The 23,428-nt window shown below is 38.3% G+C and overlaps 1 protein-coding gene across 1 annotated transcript in view; it reads right to left on the bottom strand.

Moving 5' to 3' along the window:
- CDKAL1 (CDKAL1 threonylcarbamoyladenosine tRNA methylthiotransferase) overlaps positions 1–23,428 on the bottom strand; it is a 705,645-nt gene that overhangs the window by 216,721 nt on the left and 465,496 nt on the right. The window contains exon 11 of the mRNA XM_007973575.3: positions 18,373–18,518. Coding sequence (XP_007971766.3) covers positions 18,373–18,518 — 146 coding nt within the window. The remainder of the gene's footprint in view (positions 1–18,372; positions 18,519–23,428) is intronic.

Genomic DNA, 23,428 nt, shown 5'->3' with positions numbered 1-23,428 from the left:
TAAAAATCAACTTTGGTATTAGCACTCTGTCTTACGTAAATTAGCACCCAATTAGATCATTTTCACAGGAGCTCCTGCACAAAAAACAGAAATAAGACCCTCTCTCTAAGCATACCAGAGTGGACCAAACAAAGCCTGACTGCATACATTTGACAAAATTATTACATTTATTTTCCGTGGCTTGGTATTATTTTTTGGAAAAATAACCCTGGACTCTATCATTAGGTATTAAATAAGAAGTGCTATGAGTCCACACCTCTGATAAGAGGTGAATATTTCAGCAATTTGTTTTGAGGAAGGTGTAAATTCACACTGCCCTTTCTGCTGGCACACCACATACTGCAATGGTTTACCCCAGGGAGACTGTACAGAGAATGCAGAGCCTCCTGTTTGACCCCTGCTGGCAATCAATTTATGGCCTCAAGCATAGAGGTTGATAGCCCTTGCAATTCTATATTAGTTTTTGTAACACTTGATATTATTTTTATTCATATAAATGTCAAATTCCTATTGGTAACATGACCTAAAAGTGTTGGTAACCTCAGCTAACACCCTTTACAACATCTCAGAAATGGAGGAATTAAATTAAATTTTATATATTTTAATTGATAAGAAATTAAATTAAACCCAAGAAAGAAAATTAACAATTTTTATTACTAAACCTGGGATAACAATGCTGTGTAAAGGTTAATCATTTAAGAAATATAAAATAGCTTGGAAGAATAAGTCACTTTATAACAATAATAACAATGAAATCACTGTCATTTACAGCAGTAAAGAATTAGATAAACCAGAGCTGGGAAAGCAATACACATTCCGAGTCTGTTTACTACAGAATACAGTTATTTTGCCTTAAACTATAGGGTGCATATAGATGTGAAACTTCCAGTAGCAGGTTGTATGTACTGAACCAAACCCTAGAGATAGTCATCATCTTCATCCATTCCCCAAATTCTGCTACAATGAGGTGATGATGTGGTTACAAAGACTTAGAAGAGGCGGCTGTTCTGGGTAACTGCTCCCTTTGACCCAGAACTAATATTCTGCCCAAGCCAGCAAAGCCCTTGCTATACCTTCCTTAGAGATTCTATTTCCTTCTACTACAAGATTCTGAAGTCTCCACATCCTACAAACATAAGTTAGTCGCTTGTAACTCCAACAAAAGAAACCCTTCATTCAACAAAGATTTAATGGATTTGTTTCAGGCACTGAAAACATACATACAAAAATACTCCTGATATTATATGGGGGAGTCTGTAGGAGAGGACACATGCATACAATCAAACAGCAATATGGTATGTGCCATAATGGAGAGATAATCTATATGGAGATTATCTATGTAAAATACTTTGCATAATTCCTGGCATGTAGAACAAATCAGTGAGTGGTAATAGTATAACTGCCGCTGTTACTGTTCCTTATACTGTAGGCAATGGGGAACTATGAAAAAATTTTGCCATCAAAGAAATACAAGGTTTCTATTTTAGAAAGAAAATTTCTGGCAATACAGTGAAGGGTGGATTGGAAGGAGTGAAGCTAGGGTTATGAAAGAGATTTGGGAGACAACACAATTCAAGAGAATGTCCCACCTATACTTTCTCAAAGAGGCAGTGATGGTGGGCATGAAGAAATTAGACATGAGTCATTCAGAAAACACATTGAGGGGACCTGGTGCCAGAGTAGATTGGGTGGGAGAAGGTAAGAAGGAAGTCCAAAAGAAGTTTCTGATGTGGTTGTTTGGATGTGTGCCTGAGGAACACTGAAGTAAGAAAGATGGATGGATGGATGGATGGATGGATGGATGGATGGATGGATGGGTGAATGGAAGGTGCAGGGAGAGAATTGGTTGACTGAAATGAATTGATTCAAGGAGGAGGGGGTGGCCAACATAAGAAAGTGAACAAAATAAGGATGAAAGACTGCCTGCCAGAGTCCACAATTAGGAATTTAACAAGAGCAGATACAATAACACAGAGTTCACAGAAACCAGATTTCAGAGGATCAAGGAGTTGATGGAAGGTAGGGAAGGTGGAGACAGCAAGCGGTGTGGGGAGGTAGGTCACTCTTCAGAGGGGTGGGCAATGAGGAAGAGTGAAGTGCAACAGGTAAAAAGCACCAGCTCTGGAACTAGGCAACCTGGGTTCAAACTCTCTTCTACTTACTATCTGTGTAACTTCAAGCTCTCTGTGCTTCACTTTCCTCATGTATAAAAAGTAGAAGACATCAATGGGGCTCACTGGGATTCTGTTTCATAGAACCGTTGTAATAATTAAATGAGGTCATATATATATGTGTGTGTGTGTGTGACTCATACATTTTAAGTGTTCAATAAATATTAGTAATTATAGAATTATTATTTGAAGGTAGTGAACATATTAATGTGGGGGATTACACTATAAAAATTAGGATGGAATCTGATATTTTTTATAAGTAGAAAAACACTCTCCAAAAACTGAATTGTATCATGATTCTTTATTTATTTATTTATTTATTTATTTATTTATTTATTTATTTGAGTCAGAGTCTCACTTTGTCACCCAGGCTGGAGTTCAGTGGCACAATGTCAGCTCACTGCAGCCTCCGTCTCCCGAGTCCAAGCGATTCTCATGCCTCAGCATCCTGAGTAGCTGGGATTATAGGCACACACCACCACGTCTAGCTAATTTTTGTATTTTTAGTAGAGATGAGGTTTTGTCATGTTGGCCATGCTGGTCTCGAACTCCTGACCTCAAGTGATCCACCCGCCTCGGCATCCCAAAGTGCTGGGATTACAGGTGTGAGCCACTGCACCCAGCTATCACGATTCTTGAAAGTACAAAGTATTTAAAAGGGGAAAAAGAAAGAAACCCAATTAGCAGAATTGTTGATAAGAGTCAAAACGAACTGGACAATGAAACAATTTTTTTCAAGAAAAAAACTCAAAAAGAATAATGTATTTTCCCAATGTGCAATTAAAAGATTGAATCATAATAAATTAGGAGAAAGTACAGGAAAAAGAATCACTGTGGGACCGTTGAATTAAAATAGTATTTTCTATAAGAAAGTCGATGCTTGGTCTTATTTACATGGTTAGACTAAAAGCAATTTGCTCTAAATAAAAGTTGAGGAGAAAGAAATCTGTCTACTTCTTTAAAGACTGCTAACAAAAAAAACACTGATTTCATTGATCAAAATCAACTAAAGCAGATCACATAAGTAACCCCAGACAAATTAGAGGAAACACTGGGTTGAAAACAAAGAAAATAGAAAAATTGGATTTTTTCCTCTCCATCTCTTTTGTTCTGATAGAAATTATTCAGTAATTCCAGCAGCAGGCTGACTCCAATGTACTGGACACCTGTACTGGATGCCTGGAATTGTTAATAGAAGCAGTGGGAGAAACATATGCCCTAGATGGTTTCTAGAACCGCAAAAGGGACTCGCCATGAGGCTGAGGCAATTGCTGCGTACATACTACAATAAGGAAATCTAGAACGTAAAAAAACTGAAATAACACCAATTCCTGTCTGATACTAGAAAAATACCTCTAGCAGTTAAATTTCTTTAAGTCTTATATCAAATGAAATTTTCTGATAGTCACTCAACATAGACAGCTGATAATCTTCAAGATACTGTTTAATTTGTGAGATTAAATTAGGAGATAGCATATTTTAAAAATGAAAACTTTGTCATCATAAGAGAACAAAAACCAAATATTGAGTCATGTGCAAAATTTGGTATTGACACTCAAGAGAACATAATTAGTACTTAGAGATATGATTTAAAAAATTCAGTTCTTTTTGGGGGAAGTTATTACCCTACAACATGAGAACTTTTCGTTTTGTTTTTTTTTTTTTTTTTTTTTTTTTTTGAGACGGAGTCCCGCTCTGCTGCCCAGGCTGAAGTTCAGGGGCACAATCTCAGCTCACTGCAAGCTCCGCCTCCCGGGTTCATGTCATTCTCCAGCCTCAGCCTCCCGAGTAGCTGGGACTACAGGCGCCCGCCACCACGCCTAGCTAATTTTTGTTTGTTTGTTTGTATTTTTAGTAGAGACGGGGCTCACTGTGTTGGCCAGGATGGTCTCGATCTCCTGACCTCGTGATCTGCCCGTCTTGGCCTCCCAAAGTGCTGGGATTATAGGCGTGAGCCATCGCACCTGGCCTGAGAACTTTTTAGAAGTACCTATTGTGGTAGAGATTTTCAGAGGTCCCTCCATATCCATTTCTTTCATTTTCCATATAAATGGATTCTGAGCTACATACATGGATGTCCAGAAGAAATGTGTTATTTTCTAGTTTCCCTTGCAGCTAGGGAAAGTTATGTTCTAATCAATGAGATATAAGTGGAAGTGTCATGTACAATTTCTAAGACAGTAACCTTCAAAGCAGGGTGGCGCACACACTTCTTTAACTATTTCTCCTTCTTCCTGGCTGGAATGCAGATGTGGTGGTTGAATTTTCAGCAGTCATCATGGACCATGAGACAGAGGATAGCTGAGCAACAGGACAGAATCCTGAGTCATTGATGCTGTGGACTGTCCACCAGCACAAGATTGCTATATCTTAAGTTTTTTTTTTTTTTTAAATGTGAGAAAGTGATATCTATCTATCTTGTTTGAGACACTGTTTTATGTTTTTGGTCATTGACAGCCCAAACCAATCCAATCAAAGTGGGATACTATATGTGACAGAACCTAAAAGTGTGATACTCGTTTGTCACATTTTGGGCAGCAAGGCCTCACACTGCAGGCTGGAAAAGTAATTAATGTTATGTCAGCAAAATATCTGGTCACATTGTCCCCTGCTGAACCTTGGAAGACAGTCCAAATGTTAACTCAGTCTACAGCTGTAGAGATATTACAAAAAATTCAGAATGTTGAACATAGCTGGCTCCTTCTTATTGCTCTTAGTAACAAGGAACTCAGACTATGACTAGCTGGTTGCAAGCTGAGTAAGAAAGCAGCTTTGCTGAAATGAAAAATTACTTGAGGTGACAGATACCTCATTTACTCTGTGATTATTATGCAGTGTATGCCTAAAGTATCTCATGTGCCCATAAATATATACATTTACTATGTACCCATATAAATTTACTTAAAAGTAAAAAATTTAGAAAAAGAAATAAGATGGACTTATACCTGAAAAGAAAAGAGAAAGAAGAAAGAAAGAAAGAAAGAAAGAAAAGAAAAGAAAAGAAAAGAAAAAAGAAAAGAAAACAAAGAAGATAGAGAAAGGAAATAGCTTTGCTTAGAAAACCACTCTCCTTGTGAATTAGAATTAAATTTGACTGAGGGTCCTGTGATTTTGATGTTTGGAGGTCTGAAAAAGCCAAGCAAAGCAATTACAAGCATTGGCTACAGTATCATAGTCACCTCAGAAGATTGGTGCCCTATCATACATGAGCTGAGTTTCTTGGCAGAGACGTGATTAAGAGTGCTTCAGATGACCTCAAAGGAGTCATCAGTAAGTTCAGAGTAGGGAAGAAGGACAGAGGCCAGTAAATAAAAGACAGAATCTTTAGGTTCAAAACTATGTCCAGTTAAGACCTTTGCCTATAGTTGTTCATGGAACTGACAAGAAACAGACTAGAAGGCTACTAAGTTTGTGAGGGACTTGGACTGCCAAAAATGCAGGACGGTCTGCACAGCCTGCTACTGTACAACCCCTAACACAATTGCCAGGGCTCATGCTGGTACCAGAAAGAAGTATTAGAACCCACTCAGAAGAGCATTCACCCTAATACCACCTCAGATATGGACACAGAAGATAGGAGCAACAGAGGACAAAGGACTAAGGCGTATCTCTCACAGAGGAAAGCCAGGGGCCATCAGATGGGGTACTAAAGACTGTCCTGCAGTGCTTGTGCAGAAAGGCTCCAGGATTTCCACCAAGCAAGATTTAATAATTCCTATTGAAAACTCATGTGTTTCTTATTCGCCCAATTTTCAAATGGGAGCTTTAAATATTTTCTTATTTACATTCTATTTTATATTGGGAATGTTAGGTTGTTTTTTAGCTTATATCCATCAGCCCATGGAAAGCCACACCTGAACTTCCTGAAAAACACAGAGCATCACCCAGAGATCACGCACTTATAAAATGACAGGGTAACTAGATGGGACTGGGGTTCTCTCTCTTGGAGTAAGTTCTGTGTGTGGCAAGCAGAGTGGACAAATGGTGACTGTGGCAAAGGCTGCTAATTGCTCCCTACCATTTCATCTCCCCTTCTTTCCAAGAGGCTCTTTAAAGGGAGACAAAAAAACTCAAACTAAACACTAAATTTTCTTAGCCTCTCTTGCAGGTAAGTGTGGTCATATGACTAAGTTCTGACAATCTGACATAATCAAAAGTGACGGGTATGACTTTCAGAAAGTATTAAAAGGGAAGAAACATGCACTCTTGTTTGCCCCTTGCCTTTCTGCTATCTGGAATGCAGATGTGATGGCTGGAGATTAAGTAGCCATCTTTGACCGTGAGATGAAAGTTCAATCCTACATCTCCGACATGCTGGAGCCTTACAGAGTTCCACCATTTGGCTCCGGACTTCGTTTACATGACTGAGAAATAAACTTTTATTTTTTACGCCATATTTTTTCTGTCGCTTGCAGATGAATCAAACTACAACTTTTATATACATAAATATATATGCATGCAAACGTGTGCGTGTGCATATGTAACCTAGTTAAAATCTTTCTCTACACTGGTAGATTTAATTATATCACAAATAAAATGAAACTTATAAAGTATAATTATGTGAAGAAAGGGGATGGATTTTCATCTAAGACCTCTAAATTCAGTATTTCTTTCTCATCCATACAAAACCTATAATAAACATTTACGTTCCTTGCATACTGGATTTAACACCGGGGTTTTACCATACTTACCAAACATTCTGGCTTATAAACATCTACCTAATATTAACTACAACTTAAGAATATCAGTCCCTAAAAGACAGTTATCAAGTTTTACTAATTTCTTAATATTCTATACCTAACAAGTGCTGGACACACGGTCTGTAACAAATAAATACTAATAGAATAAATGCAAAACTTAGTCTCTTTTGAAATTAATGTTAATTCACAGGGACATTTTGATCTTATTTCCAGAATTCAAATTGGTCAGATCTTATTTTTTTTTTTGAGATGGAGTCTCGCTCTATTGCCAGGCTGGAGTGCAATGGCCGGATCTCAGCTCACTGCAAGCTCCGCCTCCCGGGTTCACTCCATTCTCCTGCCTCAGCCTCCCGAGTAGCTGGGACTATAGGCGCCCGCCACCACACCCGGCTAATTATTTGTATTTTTAGTAGAGACAGGGTTCACCGTATTAGCCAGGATGGTCTCGATCTCCTGACCTTGTGATCTGCCCGCCTCGGCCTCCCAAAATGCTGGGATTACAGGCGTGAGCCACCGCACCCAGCCCTGGTTAGATCTTAATAATCTGAGATTCAGCATTTTAAAAAAATCATGGGTTACATCACCCAGTCTTCTTTTTCTCATTGTTTTCTGAGGACTTAATTAGGGCACCTTTTCGTATTACTGCAAAGTCCAGTGGAATATTCAAAAGTACACATACTGTACATGGCCCCTTGATTTCTTCCTGATTTTCAATAGGAATATAAGGTCCTAAAGTGGACCATTCACATAATGAGGACTCAGTGAACGTGAGAATGATGATAAGGAGGAGTACAAGGAGGCAACAGTGACCCTCCATTGACTCTCCCTGTGCCTGCAGCAGGTGATGAAATGGATGTGTGGTTAGGAATACAGGGTGCTTATGGGCAGGAGTTGAAGCTAGAGATGTAATATACTTGGCTTTAAGAAAGGAAGATAAGTAGGAGGAAGACATGAGGACTTACAGTTTTTGAAATGTAGTTTAGAATGGATAATAGCTTCGCAACATGTAACAACCACTGGCATTAGCATTTTATTTTAAAACATGTACACATACTTCATTAGGAAACTCTGCAGTTTTATAATTGAAGATGTTATTACAGATAAAACACTCATTACTTTTATTTGTAGTTTTTCTCCTCATGTTCACATTCAAACATAGCTTCATTTTCTAAAAATGTTACATAAAAAATGGATACATAATATTATGCATATTTATGGAAGGTATATGTGATATTTTCATATATGCGCACAATGCGTAATGATCAAATTAGAGTATTTAAGATATCTATTCCTCAAAATGTATCATTTCCTGCGTTGGGAACATTTCAAATCTTCTCTTCTAGCTATTTGGAAATATACACTAAATTGTTGTTAATTATAGTCACTCTACTGTGCTACCGAACACTAGAACTTATTCCTTCTATCTAGCTATATGTTTGTACCCCTTAATGAATCTCTCTTCATCACCACCTGCCTCCCTTTCCACTCTCTGGTAAGCATCATTCTATGTTCTATCTCCATGAGATCAACTTTTTTAGCTTCAGCATATGAGTGAGAACACGCAGTATTTGTCTTTCTGTGCCTGGTTTATTTCAGTTAACATAATGACCTTCAGTTCCATCCATGTTGCTGCCATGACAAAATTTCATTCTTTTTATGGTTGAATAGTATTCTGGTGTGTGCTATATCTTTATCCATTCATCTGATGATGGACATTTAGGCTGATTCCTTATCTTGGCTATTGGGCATAGGGCTGCAATAAACATGGGGGAACAGGTATCTCTTTGTTACTGATTTCCTTTCCTTTGGATAAACAGCTAGTAGTGGGACCGCTGGAGCATATAGTCGTTCTGTTTTAACAAACACAGCTTCTTTATCGATCCCTTCACCCAGTGATGGGATGGAGAGTGAAGGTAAAAAGGAGGAGATATTGACTATAGAATGTTGTATTAAATGTCCAGGAGATGTCGTGTATAATATAACTTTTTCTATTTAATAGCGCAGTATAATTTTTAATTGGAAAATTATCATCCCTATTGTTTCCAAAAACGATCCTACTTGGAAATTATAATAGCAATGAATAAAGTTTGGAGATCCACAAGGTAGAGCTTGGATCTGAACTCTGGCAATGATTAGCACTGTGATTTCAGGCAAGTTATTTAACTTCTATGTACCTAAATTTCTTCACCCTAAAATGGGGATAATAAGATTTTGTATGTAATATGTGCCATTGTGAGAATTAAAGGAGTTAACTCATGTAAACCACTTAGTACCATGTAAACCACACTGATTTCAACATATTATAGGCTCAATAAATATTGCCTAATAATTATTGTTAGCTATTAGCCAGCAGGGGTCCACAGAACACACAATCTCTAAGAAGGCAAAGTATTATGTACTATTAAAGGGAATGTATCACTTTTTCTGCAAAGAGGATTTTCTTGTTTATGAAAAGAGAACTTTAATTAAAACAGACCAAGAAATACTGCTCTAAGCCTTTCTCTTATTAGTTCCAGAGTTAAGTGCCATTCATTCAACAGACATGTATTATCCCTGCTTCTTACTCAAGTCCCTTCCTGACATGTATACGGTGCAGAGTTGTGGGGGTGTCAACGAGGACAAACTGAGCACTGGGCTAGGAACTGGGATGCTGCAGTACAAAAAGGACCATGAAGATTTCTGACTTTAGATGTTAGTACATCTCAATAACTTTTGAATACTCATGATATTTGGAAAAGAAAGCAATCTAACAATATCTTTTGTTTTTTTCATACTCCCCAGAGCCCCCAGCCCAGTGCTTGCTTAAAAGAGGCAACTTTCAATAACATTTGGCCCTTATTCCCTTCCTTTTCCTACAACTGTATTGTCTCTTGGCTTCCGTGGTATTATTTCCTCCTGGGTCTCCACCTCCATGGGCCTGACCCTGCCTTTTTAACCTGCCACAGAATCCTTTTTCCTTTCCCATTATTACTGAAATATTGGTGTTCCCTAGACTTCTGTTCTTACCCTTCCATTTTTCCTTCTGGATGATCTCATTACCTGTAACTTCATCTACTACTCAAATATTGATTACTCCCAAGCATTTATCTCCAGACCCTCATCTTTCTTGTTGGCTCCTGACCCATATTTTCTACAGCCTAAGGGGCGCTCTCTCCCAGATTTTCCAGATAGTCACTTCAAATTCAGCATGTCCAACATCAAACTCATCTTTCCTACCCCAACTCCTCCTCCTTCTCATTTCCCTATCTGGATTAACTACATCATTTTCTACTATGCCTTACTCAAGACACCAAGGAGTTACTTTTGACCCCCATGCATGCCTTCCTCATCTTCTCTTCTAAGTCTACATTGTACATTTCTTCTCCTCAGTATTTGCTGAATCCCCTTTATTGTCTCCAATGCTAGAGGGAAATACCTTAGATTAGACCAGCAGTATAACACTATGGATAAGAGTACTGGCCGGGTAATCACCTGGCCTGGATTTTATCAAGGTTCTATCACTAACTGCATGACTTTGGGCAAATTACTTAACATCTTTGGGCCTTGAGGATTAAGCAACCTAAAGCATACAATGCTTTAACAGTAGTGCTTGGCACAAAAGTAAACACCCAAAAATATTAGATAATTGTTTTATTATGATTATCATGTTACGTATTATTGGTATTCTTACCATTGCATTTATTACTGGTCTGGACACATAACTGATAAAAATATAAATCATTTAATTAATGTATGTTATTGGAACTGGTAAAAAGAACCACAGTAGAAACTGAGGGTATATAGTTACAGTATGCATTAATTCATTGTGGGCTTCTTTTATTTATTTATTTATTTTGAGACAGGGTCTTGCTCTATTGCCCAGGCTGGAATGCAGTGGTGTGATCTCGGCTCATGGCAGCCTCTGCCTCCCAGGCTCAACCGATCCTCCCACCTCAACCTCCAAAGTAGCTGGGACTACAGGTGAGTGTTACCGTGCCTGGCTAATTTCTTGTATTTTTTGTAGAGATGGGGTTTTGCTATGTTGTCCAGGCAGTTCTCGAACTCCTGGACTCAAGCGATCTGCCTGCCTCAGCCTCTGAAAGTGCTGGGATTACAGGCATGAGCCACCACACCTGTCCTCAACAAATCTTTCTAACCATTCTGAACCCTGATATTTGCTTTATAAAATGCAAGTTAAAAATACTAACCCGCCGGGCGCGGTGGCTCACGCCTGTAATCCTAGCACTTTGGGAGGCCGAGGCGGGCGGATCACAAGGTCAGGAGATCGAGACCATGGTGAAACCTCGTCTCTTCTAAAAATAGAAAAAATTAGCCGGGCGCAGTGGCGGGCGCCTGTAGTCCCAGCTACTCGGGAGGCTGAGGCAGGAGAATGGCGTGAACCCGGGAGGCGGAGCTTGCAGTGAGCCGAGATTGCGCCACTGCACTCCAGCCTGGGCGACAGAGCAAGACTCCGTCTCAAAAAAAAAAAAAAAAAAAAAAAAAAAATACTAACCCTACCTACTTTGCTAAGTTTTTGTAACATAATGAGTTAACATGCAAACTCTGTGGAATATGAAAACACTCTGTCAAAAAAAAAATGCTATTATTCTACCACTTCGTGTATATGTGATTTGACCCTTATGTTTATGATATACCACTGAGGCAGGAAAAATGCACAGGAGATTAAGAGAAGATGATTTCTGAAAGGAATAACATAATCATATTGTAAAGGAAGGATACAAAGTGAATGAAGTTTAGGAAAAATGAGGTTCCTTTCTTTACCAGGCTACAAGGAAATGGAAAGCAAGTCAACATAGAATAACAGTTGCCTTCAAACCAGTGAATCGAATTTGGGGTAGTCCCAAAATGATATGGTATTTAGCACATCATGCCATAATCTATTTAGCATATAATCTTCTAAATATAACAACACACTGGAGAAGCAAAAAAAAAGTAAATATGTTTTTCTACTAAATAACTGATCTAATGATATGTATTTATTCATTTGAAAAGTTCTAAAAGTAGCAACAGAGAGAAGGGAAAAGAACTTCACTACCTCAGAAAGAAATTTGGCAAAAGATAAAAACAGTGAACAAGACCTTAGTGCTATCCAAAATAACAACTTAGCTAAAGATACTAGATATGATGACATAAAGCCAGAAAACATTTTTCAGGGAAGTATTCTGCCTAAATTATTTTGAAGGTGGTTACTTAGTGAACAGAAACACATCTGGGAATGCATCTGGAAGAAAACATAATTATCGAATCCTTGCTGAATCATTCTTTTTTTTTTCTTTTGCATTTCTTTTCTTCTCTTCTACTTATATCCAAGCCACTAGGACTAAAACTAGATGAATAAGGCAGAATAAAACACTAATTTAACATAACACAGCTCTTATCAGATTGTGTTCCAATAAGCACACATGGATGACCAGGACTAATGACAGGAAAGAAAAATTACTCAGGATGTTAATAATTTAGCATCCTTTTTGCAGATAGGCTGGAAAAGTAGGTCATAGGATAGGCTGGACGATATATGTTAGCTCAATGACTCACTCACAGTCATCATCCTGCCAAAGTAATACTGGCTTTATGCCCTTGTGCCCCTTCCGCTGAATGAATATACAGTGGAGAGATCAGAGAATGAAACTTCCTCTGCAAGTCTGCTACTTTCCCTCTAGTTTGTTCTCTCCTCGCCCTGCAAAAGATTCCTCTTTACCCGTGAGTGTTCATTGCTTATTAGCTGTGGCATTTCACTGGGCAGTCTCTGGGTATAGTGAACTTAGGGGAATAATAATAAATATCACAGTGCTAAAATGGTTAATATTTTATAAGCAACAAGGGAAATTAACCCTGAAGTACACAGTACCTTAAGAAATGATAATGGCAAATTCTAAAATGAATGATATCATGGGATTAAAAATCAACACAGAGATGCCACAGTAAGACGCAACTTAACATTAGATCCATGCAACTTGTGGGTAAAAACAAAACTGTTTATTAATTCATTCGAATTGTAGTTACCAAGTGAGAAAGATAGAGATGTTGACTAGTTAAGGTCTAGTTAACATAAACCAAAAAGCTACTGGACTTCTAACAAAATAGTCTATCTAAACAGTTAGGTCTTTTAATATATAAACTGATTCATTTCTTAAGTATCTATCCATAGGATATTCTTACATGTTTCTTTCACATTTTAATGTGTGAACTTGAGGACTTAAAGATTGCTTTACTTAGCATTAAAACATATGCTTAAGAACTCTGCATGTTGTCATTTTTTGAATATATGTTAATGTATTGTTTATGTTGGGGAATGACTATAAATTCACTGCTGCTCAAATGATAGAGACCCAATAAAAGTTCTTGTCTAATGCCTTAAGGCCCTGAGAACCCTAATTATATCATTCCCAACATAACACAGTACAAAATCATTGAATTGGGAAGTAACTCTCTCAAAAATACAGGAAAAATAAAAAAAAAAAAGAATCATTCATGTTTTATACTTAAAAAAAATCTCAGTAATAAGTTAAAAAGATAACAGAGACATCAGTTATGTGACAATGAATGATAGTAAAATATATAAGATACATATTTTAAAATATAAAAACACAAATTTTTTTTTTTTGAAAGACAGGATCTTGCTCTGTCATGCAGACTGGAGTGCAGCAGCATGATCATAGCTCATTGTAACTTCCAACTTCTGGGCTCAAGTTATCCTCCTGCCTCAGCCTCCCTAGTAGTTGAGACTACAGGTGCACACCAGCATGCTCAGCTAATTTTTTTATTTTTATTTTTTGTAGAGATAGGGTCTCACAGGCTGGTCTGGAACTCCTGGGCTCAAGTGATCCTCCTACCTCAGCCTCCCAAAGTGTTGGGATTACAGGTGTGAGCCACTGCACCCAGCCAATCACAGATTATTTTTAAAACCAGAATTGTACCTCTTGCTTTGTTCTATACACTTTCTTCCCATAACCCTACAAATCCCATTTTATATTTCAAAAAATCACCTTATCCATTTAGATAAAAACATCAAATTACTCAGTTAATGTTCAATTGGATTAATAAATCTGAATAGAATAATTTAAGGCATATGATTGCTCATGGCCAGTTGTTTGAATTAGTATATTAAGTCATTTAGACACTCTTCTTTGCAAAGGTTGCATGATTTAATAAATTCCCATATGCCTCAACATGTGCCAACACTGCTAGGTTATCTTGTATCCAGCTGCTGTTGTGATGATGGCTGCCAACTTTCAAACAACTGAAGAGAATAATGAACCGGCTTAGTTGGCTCATATATAAACTTACATTGCTCCCAGCTAAAACATGGGCCATTTTCAACCGTAAAGAAAATTAATTACAAATATTTCACTTCCACTATTTGAGAATCACAACTCTACCAATGTCACAGAATCAGTGGTTTAAAAGCCTGCAGCTTCAGGTAAACTCCCATAGTTTGGATTTCAATCTTAAATGCTGTAGGTTGTCTTATAAAATGGAGTTTTTAAGGAAACGGATCAGGAAATGCCTTGTCCATAACTCATAACACTAATATTTGAGAAGCCTCACACTGCTGGAGAAGAAAGACAGACTTTTATTTGTTAAAGGCACATTACAAAAAAGGCTTCAAAGACTTCTGGGGAAATAAGAGATGTAAATGAAATGGGCCACCATTTAGGAAGGATTTTTAAAAAGAAAACAGAAAAAGAAAGCACCAAACATACCACTTTAAGTCAGGATCATTTTATGAATGAGTGTTATGCACAAATCAGGACAACATGATAGTGTTAGGCCCTCCAAGAGTGAAAATACTGTATTGAATTTTAATAAAGGCTGGACAAGACAATTTTGTGCTGGATCAGTTATCCAGACTAGTGACTCTAAAGAAAGCCCTGAAACTTTGGTGTTTCCAAAATAAGCACTCATCTATTTGGCATAAAGCAATACTAGTTTTTATAGGGGAAAGTAGGTCAAACATAAGAACTATTTAAAATATTTCAATATTTCACTTATTTCTTTTTTTGTTTTGTTTTGTTTTGTTTTGAGATGGAGTCTCGCTCTGTCACCCAGGCTGGAGTGCAGTGACGTGATCTCGGCTCACTGCAAGCTCTGCCTCCCAGGTTCACGCCATTCTCCTGCCTCAGCCTCCCAAGTAGCTGGGACTACAGGCGCCCGCCACCTCGCCCGGCTAATTTTTTTGTATTTTTAGTAAAGATGAGGCTTCACTGTGTTAGAAAGGATGGTCTCGATCCCCTGACTTCGTGATCCACCCGCCTTGGTCTCCCAAAGTGCTGGGATTACAGGCGTGAGCCATCGCGCCTGGTCCTTTTTTTTTTTTTGAGATGGAGTCTCACTCTGTCGCCCAGGCTGGAGTGCAGTGGTGTGATCTCAGCTTACTGCAACTTCTGCCTCCCAAGTTCAAGTGATTCTCCTGCCTCAGCCTCCCGAGTAGCTGGGATTACAGGTGCATGCCCATGCCTGGCTAATTTGTGTGTGTGTGTGTGTGTGTGTGTATATAAATATACATACATTATTATTATTATTTTTCAGTAGAGATGGGGTTTCACCATGTTGGCCAGGCTGGTCTTGAACTCCTGACCTCAGGTGATCCACCCACCTCAGCCTCCCAAAGTGCTGGGATTACAGGTATGAGCCACCGTGCCTAGTCTAAAACATTTCATTTATTTCTAAATGTCCGTAATAGTTGGAAATTATTCACTAGGTAGATGGACTTCCCCAAGAGGATAGGGAAACTCTTTTTCGCTAAATGGCAAAGCTGATTATACTGTCCTCATGGGAGTAAGTCTATACTATTCTTCACAAGTAACAGATGGACTAGATAAAATACACAATTTTATGGTTCTGATGCACTGTCTAAAACTATGCAAGGATCACTTTTTTATTTCATTTTTTGAGATGGGTCTCACTCTGTCACCCAGGCTGGAGTGCAGTGGTGTAATCTTGGCTCACTGCAACCTCATCTCCCAGGCTCAGTCGGTTCTCCCACCTCAGTCTCCCAAGTAGTTGGGACCACAGGTATGAGCCAACATGCCCAGCTAATTTGCATTTTTGATAGAGACAGGGTTTCACCATGTTGCCCAAGCTGATCTTGAACTCCTGAGCTCAGAAGATCCACCCACCTCAGCCTCCCAATGTACTGGGATTCCAGGCGTGAGCCACTGTGCCGGGCCTAGGATCACTTTATTAGCAGTGATTATCTGATTTCTTTTTTTAAAAAAATAGGTTACCTGAAGTTTTCTCAGTCATCTGCTATACATAAGCAGGTATGTCATATTGGCTGCCTACTACAGTTTTCCAATATATCTTACTTTTAATCTAAATGTGAAGTTATATACCAGGGTTGCTTCTGCCCTTGCTGCATATACACAATACAGAATTAATTTAAAATTCTCTCGGAGATGCTAACTGACTAGACTCATACTCTACAATCCAACTGACTCATGGCACTTGAAACTGAAATTATATATGGGTGGGTATGGGATGGAGTGTGATCTCCAGGCATCTCCAATATCTTCTCCAGGTATGTCTAATATTTTCATTGCTAGACATACTAGAGATACCTGGGAAACATAGTTGGTTCTAGGATCCTCCAGTTGGTTGAATACTTCTAGAAAAACTACATAGATGCCTCACAATAACTCAGAATCCAAAGAAAGGACCCAGATCCAAAGAAATCCAAGAGACTATTTCCTAATACCTGACATGATCATCTCTTTACCTCTATATAGCTCATGGAGGCTGCTGCAACTGTTCAAGATGGAACAGACTTAATAGACCTTCAGAACAACATAACTTCCGAAACTGTTGCCCAGTTAAGTTAGCCACAGTAATTCCTCCAACAACTGAGTCAGCTCTCAACCAAATAAAGATAAAAGAGAGGTGCTGATTCCCTAACCTCATTTAATCACATGAATGCAACAAACTATCTGGAAAGTGTTCTAGTCTATTCTGCACAGGGGATGCATGTCTATACTTGGGAAAATATTGTGTAACAAGTATCAAGTTTTTATTCGCTACTGCTATAATAGGCAAAGAAGGAAGAAATTTCACAAGTGCAACAACTGACTTGAAATTCTGAAAATATTCCATTGACCAGTGCCAGCGTGCCCAAAAGAACTCTCTTATGTGAGACAAATTTGCCTGCAATAATAGAAGAAAGGCAAGAAAGCGCTATAGGCCAATGGCAGACATTTCACATAAAAATCTATATTCTTTAGCCTAACACAGTTCTGTTCAAGATTTGAAAGTATTAAAAAGGGTAGAGATCTATTTTCCATTTTCGACTTTGAAGGTTGTAGTACTTAATAAATACACCTTCTATGCACTGATTTGAATATTTGGACAATTAGCTGTATTTGTTTGAATGTACTCTAAGTAGCTTTATTCTTGGTGGTTAGGATAATCAAGAAAGCCTAGATATTAAAAAAAACTTAGAAAGATACGTAAAGGAAAGGTATGGAAGAATAGAGAAATGAAAAAGAAAGAAAATGATTTTAAAATGATCATATGCAGTTAGGATAAATGACTAATTAAAGGTGGAAAAATAATTTCTTACAATTTGTATAAAGCAATCATATCCATGCAGTACTCTGACATAGTACAAAGGTACGTAATTATAAACAAGACGATGGAAATAAAAAGTTGTATCTTAATTAAGCAAAACAACAGAGGAAAAGGCTATGGAAAAAATTTATGAAACGTAGGAAGACCCAGGCCACAAATATGCCAAGACAAATGACATATCCCCAGAGAGGAGAACAGCGTCACAGACTTGAGAAGGTTCTGTGTGACCCTGGCCAGTACTTCCATTTCCTGCCTGGTATAATCACAGAAGGCAGTCAATGTTTGGTGATGATGAGGTGCAGGGTTTTGAAGAACATAATTATGGGCTGAAAGTATTTTCTGTGGAAACAAAATTATCATTCATGTCTGACATTGTGTAAATATGCCTTAATTTTGGTCAATAGCAATTTGAACCTTAAAAATTAGAATCCTCAAACCTTCTTGTAAATCACAATTCTTTAAGCAAACTACAGGGCTTTGTGTGTAAAAGCACAGACATTCCAGATACTCTTTAAAAAATGCTGTTTAGTAGAAAATTATCTATTTTTGTAGTGACATGATTTGGCCTCCGTCCATGTCAAAACCAGTTCATGACTTCAAAAAGCCACATTAAAGGAGATTTACACAGAGCAAAAGCTAAAGCAGTTTTCATCCACCAGGTCAGGTATAAAAATAATCACAATTCACGTTACCTTAAAACGACTGGCAATCTTACACAAATTAATGGTGTGTCATGTACAGATGGAAGGTGGATATAAACTGAGGAGAAAGAAAAAACCACATCAAAGGTGCCAAGAAGACTTAAAGGCTTTGAAAGCTTCGAAAGTCTCGCCTTCTCTCTTGTACCTTTAATTGTAAGGCTGCAATAAGTGCATTTTTGCCACAAGCTCTTGAAAGAAAAAAGAAATGGTTATTTTCTTAAGTACTAACAGACTTACTTCTCTTTCAGAAAATCCACTACTCTTTTGAAGTCAGCCACACAGTATTCTCTTTTCATTTCCATGAGTACGCTGTCGGAGGCAGACTGGACTGGTATGTGCAGAAAAGCGTAGACTCTGGGGTGATTAAGGATTTTTGCCATTTCCTTAAAAAAATGGAAGAAGAAAACATTAATTATTTTAACAAATTGTGGAATGGTTTTCCTCACATCAACATCACAAGCACAAGCAAATAAACATACTAGTTGAAAACAGACCAATCATCAAGCCTCTTAAAGTGAACATCAATTGGCAATATTCTATGATGAGATTTGGGAATTCAATATCACTTTCAGAAGATTCCACAGAAGAATTATTTCCTCATGCTTTCTGTTTCTCTTAGGTGACAAAACAGATTTAAACTCATATAATGCCTAAAGAGTAAAAAGATTTTTCAGTACTCCAAAACAAACACCATTCCTACTTCACTTCAAAGGAGTTTCACATTCTGCCTTGTTACATTTGTAGGAAAAACATCAATATTTAAGGCAAACACTTGAGATCCCATAATCCCCTATACTTGAATAGAGAAAATTTCCAAATTTAGGTTAACACATTTTTTAATACAAATATTATTGCCAGGACAAATGACATATTTGTAAAAAAAAAAAAAAAAAAGAGGGGAAAAAACTCTGCAACTCACCTGTTTCTTTTTTTTTTTTTTTTTTTTTTTTTGAGACGGAGTCTCGCTCTGTCGCCCGGGCTAGAGTGCAGTGGCCGGATCTCAGCTCACTGCAAGCTCCGCCTCCCGGGTTTACGCCATTCTCCTGCCTCAGCCTCCCGAATAGCTGGGACTACAGGCGCCCGCCACCTCGCCCGGCTAGTTTTTTGTATTTTTTTAGTAGAGACGGGGTTTCACCGTGTTAGCCAGGATGGTCTCGATCTCCCCACCTCGTGATCCGCCCGCCTCGGCCTCCCAGAGTGCTGGGATTACAGGCTTGAGCCACCGCGCCCGGCCTGTTTCTTTTTTTTTTAAATTTCATTCACATATTTTTTGAGTATCTATTATGCAAAAGGCACATGATCAGACAGTAAGGCCAGCCACTTCACCAGTGGGCACCTACTGACATTCATACTTAAGATGCATAAAAAGAAGTGAAAGAAGAGAGGAAGAGAAAGAAGAACGTATCTTGCCAAGTGAAAGAGAATACATTTAAGTGAAACACATTAAAAAACTCAGAGAGTGTTTAAAAATTCCTCCAAGGACACAAAGGGGTCAAATAGAAAGAGTGACAGAGGTGAACTTGTGTAATGTCACCATTCATGCAAGCATTAGGTAAGTTGACTAATGTGGTCCTTCTCCACTGCTGCATGCTGTCAGGTCATCGATTTGAAAGAGAGGGAGGAAAGGAAGGAGAGAAAGAGAAAAAGAAAAAACAAAAGAAACAGAAAGAAAAAAAGAAAAAGAAAAATGAAAAGAAAGAGACAGCAGGCGCATACAGCCTTTCAGAGTCCAGTAGTGAATAAAAATGTCATAAAGGGAGCGGCTCATTAATAACTTGCAGGTGCCAGTGATTCTTAATTTTCAAAGTATTACACTTTCACATCTGTTACCTAATTTCATCCTTCAGAAAATATTTTGAAGGATCTTATGGAATCAAAGAGCCAGCTAATTCCGTCCAGTTACCTCTTAGCTCTTCAAGAGTCAGTCATGCATATGGATCAACCATGCCCTGTGTTTCTCCATTTTCTTTTCATTGACTGTGAACATTAGCATTTTAGCCAAAGTGGAAGCCCAGAGATGAACTCAAATCAGTCACCTTCTTAGTAGCGGTTGTTTAAAATACTCCTTTTACTAAGAAGTTCAGATTATAAAATTACTCATAGATATCCTTTATCAACACTTTCTCTACCAGGAATTAATAGGTATATATACCTTACTAACCTTGTTACATATAGACTACTAAATTGGAATTGGAGTTGAAGAATTTCTTATTTAGTAGAAAAACAGCTGGATACATTTTATGAAACTGTTACACTTCTGGGCTGGGTATTCAGTAGGCTCTTTTTTTTCTTTCTTTCTTTCTTTTTTTGTTGAGATGGAGTTTTGCTCTGTCACCCAGGCTGGAGTGCAGTGGCACAATCTCAACTCACTGCAACCTCCGCCTCCCGGGTTCAAGCGATTCTCCTGCCTCAGCCTCCCAAGTAGCTGGGATTCCAGGTGTGTGCCACCACACCCGGCTAATTTTTGCGGTTTTAGTAGAGATGGGGTTTCACCATGTTGGCCAGGCTGGTCTTGAACTCCTGACCTCAAGTGATCCGCCCACCTCGGCCTCTCAAAGTGCCGAGATTACAGGAGTGCACAGCGCCTGGCCTCAGCAGCTCTTTGTAGCCATACTGCACACCTAGACCTGGGCGAGGTGGAGCCACACTCACATTACCCATCCTGCAGTAAATATGCTGGCCTTATGCTAGGATCCTCTGCCTTTCAGGTTCTTCATACTTGAACATCAAAATCTGCCAAATTTAAGAAACATAATTGTACAAAGATCTTTGTTTTCTAAAGTGGCAGCACTCACAGCTTTAGACATATCTATTGTGGTGAGAAATGACATTTTGACACGCAATACACTTTGTGAGATGAAACTTCACATTCGGGCTGTGCGCCTTTTTCTCACCTATAAAATGGAGAGAGGGATAATATTCATCTCATAGGGCTACTGGGCTATTGTGAAAATAAATTAAGATAATACAGTATATACTAATAGAATAAGTAATCCATATGTAAATCATCTAATTTTTAAATTTTTTTCTTTTGGTAAGTATTTTAAGTTCCCGGTAACACAATTTTATATGGATTACAGGGAACGTATGAATCAATAAATAAAACAGCTTTCTGATAAGCTAGTTCCCGAACTAGCAGGTGAAGGAGAAGTAACTGGTACTGATTTGCATGACATAAATTTGAAAGGGGTTTACCAGCAAACATGACCTCGGGCCAGAGAGGGTGGTGCAGTTTCTCTTGGAAACACTCAGGGTGGCCTCCTACTATAAACAGGATACTGCACTAGATGAAACTTTGCCCTGCTACAGTATGCCAATTTACAAATTAAAATGTTAATAGCAAACAAGTAGGATAAAAGTAGTGGTTTCCCCCTCCCCCCCACCACCCCCATGTTTCTCAAAATAAACCTTCCCACTAGTAATTATCTTTAGTTTCATACTACAGGCCTTGCAACTTCATCCTGCTAGAACACAAAATAAAATTACACTTGCCCCTTAATTAAAGTCTATGTTTCTGCCACTAAGAGAATCATGACTTAACACAGATTAATGTACCCAAGGAGACAAAACACGTATTTTTTGTTTTGCTTTTTCTTCCATTCCTCTTCTTGCTCAGCACTCTTAGTTTAGGACAACTTGTGTTCTCTTCACCTTTCAAAAACTTCTTCTTTTATGACTTCTGAGCAACCTGTTTCTGGTGTTACCAAAGTGTTTACTTAGCTCTTCCTGGCAATACAATAATGAATCTCCAGAACTGAACGCTACAAGGCCAGGAATTATATTTTATTTTTCTCTCTGGATCTCTACAATAGCTTATACTGTGCTAAGCACACCACTAAACATTTAAATACAGATATGGGTTACAACTACATCAATATACACGAAAAGAGGTATAAACTGTAATTTCAATAGACAAACTTTCATTTAGTGATATTTCAGTTGGGCTCAACCAGGTAAACAAACATATATTCAAGGAGGTAAACAGGCATTTAATCAGCCTGCCTTAATTTCTGGAACAAATGAATAATTATATGTAAATCTATAGGTATATACGTAAGTACACGCATACCTCATTTTATTGTACTTCCCAAATACTGTGTTTCTTACAGATTGAAGGTTTGAGGCAACCTTCAAACCTTCAAATTTGCCAATGCACGTGTGTCAAGCACGTGCATTGGCAAATTTCTTCAACAGCATGTGCTCACTTTGTCTCTCTGTGTCACATTTTGGTGGTTCTTGCAATATTTCAGACTTTTAAAATTATTATTATATCTGCTGTGATGATCTGTGATCAGTGATCTTTGACGTTACTCTTGTAATTATTTTGGGGTGCCACAAACCGTGCCCATGTAAGATGGCAAATTTAATCAATACATGTTGTGTGTGTTCTGATTGCTCTTCCAGTTGGCTCTTCCCATCTTGGGCCTCCCTATCCTCTGAGATACAACAAGATTGAAATTAGGCCAATTAATAACCCGACAAAGGCCTTTACATATTCAAGTGGATGGAAAAGTCCCACATTTCTCACTGTAAATCAAAAACTAGAAGGCATTAACCTTAGTGGAGAAGGCATATCAAAAGCTGAGACAGGTTAAAAGCTAGGCCTCTTGCACCAGTCAGCCAAGTTATGAATGCAAAGGAAAAGTTCTTGAAGGAAATTAAAAGTGCTACTCCAGTGAACTCACGAATGATAAGAAAGTCAAACAGTCTTACTGCTGATATGGAGAAAGTTTCCGTGGTCTGGATAGATGATCAAACCAGCCACAACGTTCCCTTAAGCACAAACCTAATCCAGAGCAAGGCCCTAACTCTCTTCAATTCTATAAAGGCTGACTGAAGTGAGGAGACTGCAGAAGATGTTTGAAGCTAGAAGAGATTGGTTCATGAGGTTTAAGGAACAGTTTCCATAACATGAAAGTGCAAAGTGAATAAGCAAGTGCTGAAGTAGAAGCAGTAGCAAATTATCCAGAAGACTTAGCTAAGATCACTGATGAAGATGGCTACAGCACACTGCAGATTTTCAGTGCAGACAAAACAGCCTTCTATTAAAAAATGGCGGCATCAAGGACTTTTATAGCTAGAGAATTCAATACAAAAGGCTTTGAAGCCTTGCTTCAAAGCTTCAGAGGACAGAACGACTGACTCTCTTGTTAGGGGATAATGCAACTGGTGACTGTAAGTTGAAACCAGTTCTCATTTGCCATTCTGACTTTGTCTGTACTCTATAAATGGAACACTAAAGCCTAGTGAGAGCACATGTGTTGACAGCATGGTTTACTGGATATTTTAAGCC

Source organism: Chlorocebus sabaeus, chromosome 17, assembly GCF_047675955.1.
Source record: "Chlorocebus sabaeus isolate Y175 chromosome 17, mChlSab1.0.hap1, whole genome shotgun sequence".
Taxonomy (NCBI): domain Eukaryota; kingdom Metazoa; phylum Chordata; class Mammalia; order Primates; family Cercopithecidae; genus Chlorocebus; species Chlorocebus sabaeus.
This window is presented reverse-complemented; position numbering and strand designations above follow the sequence as displayed.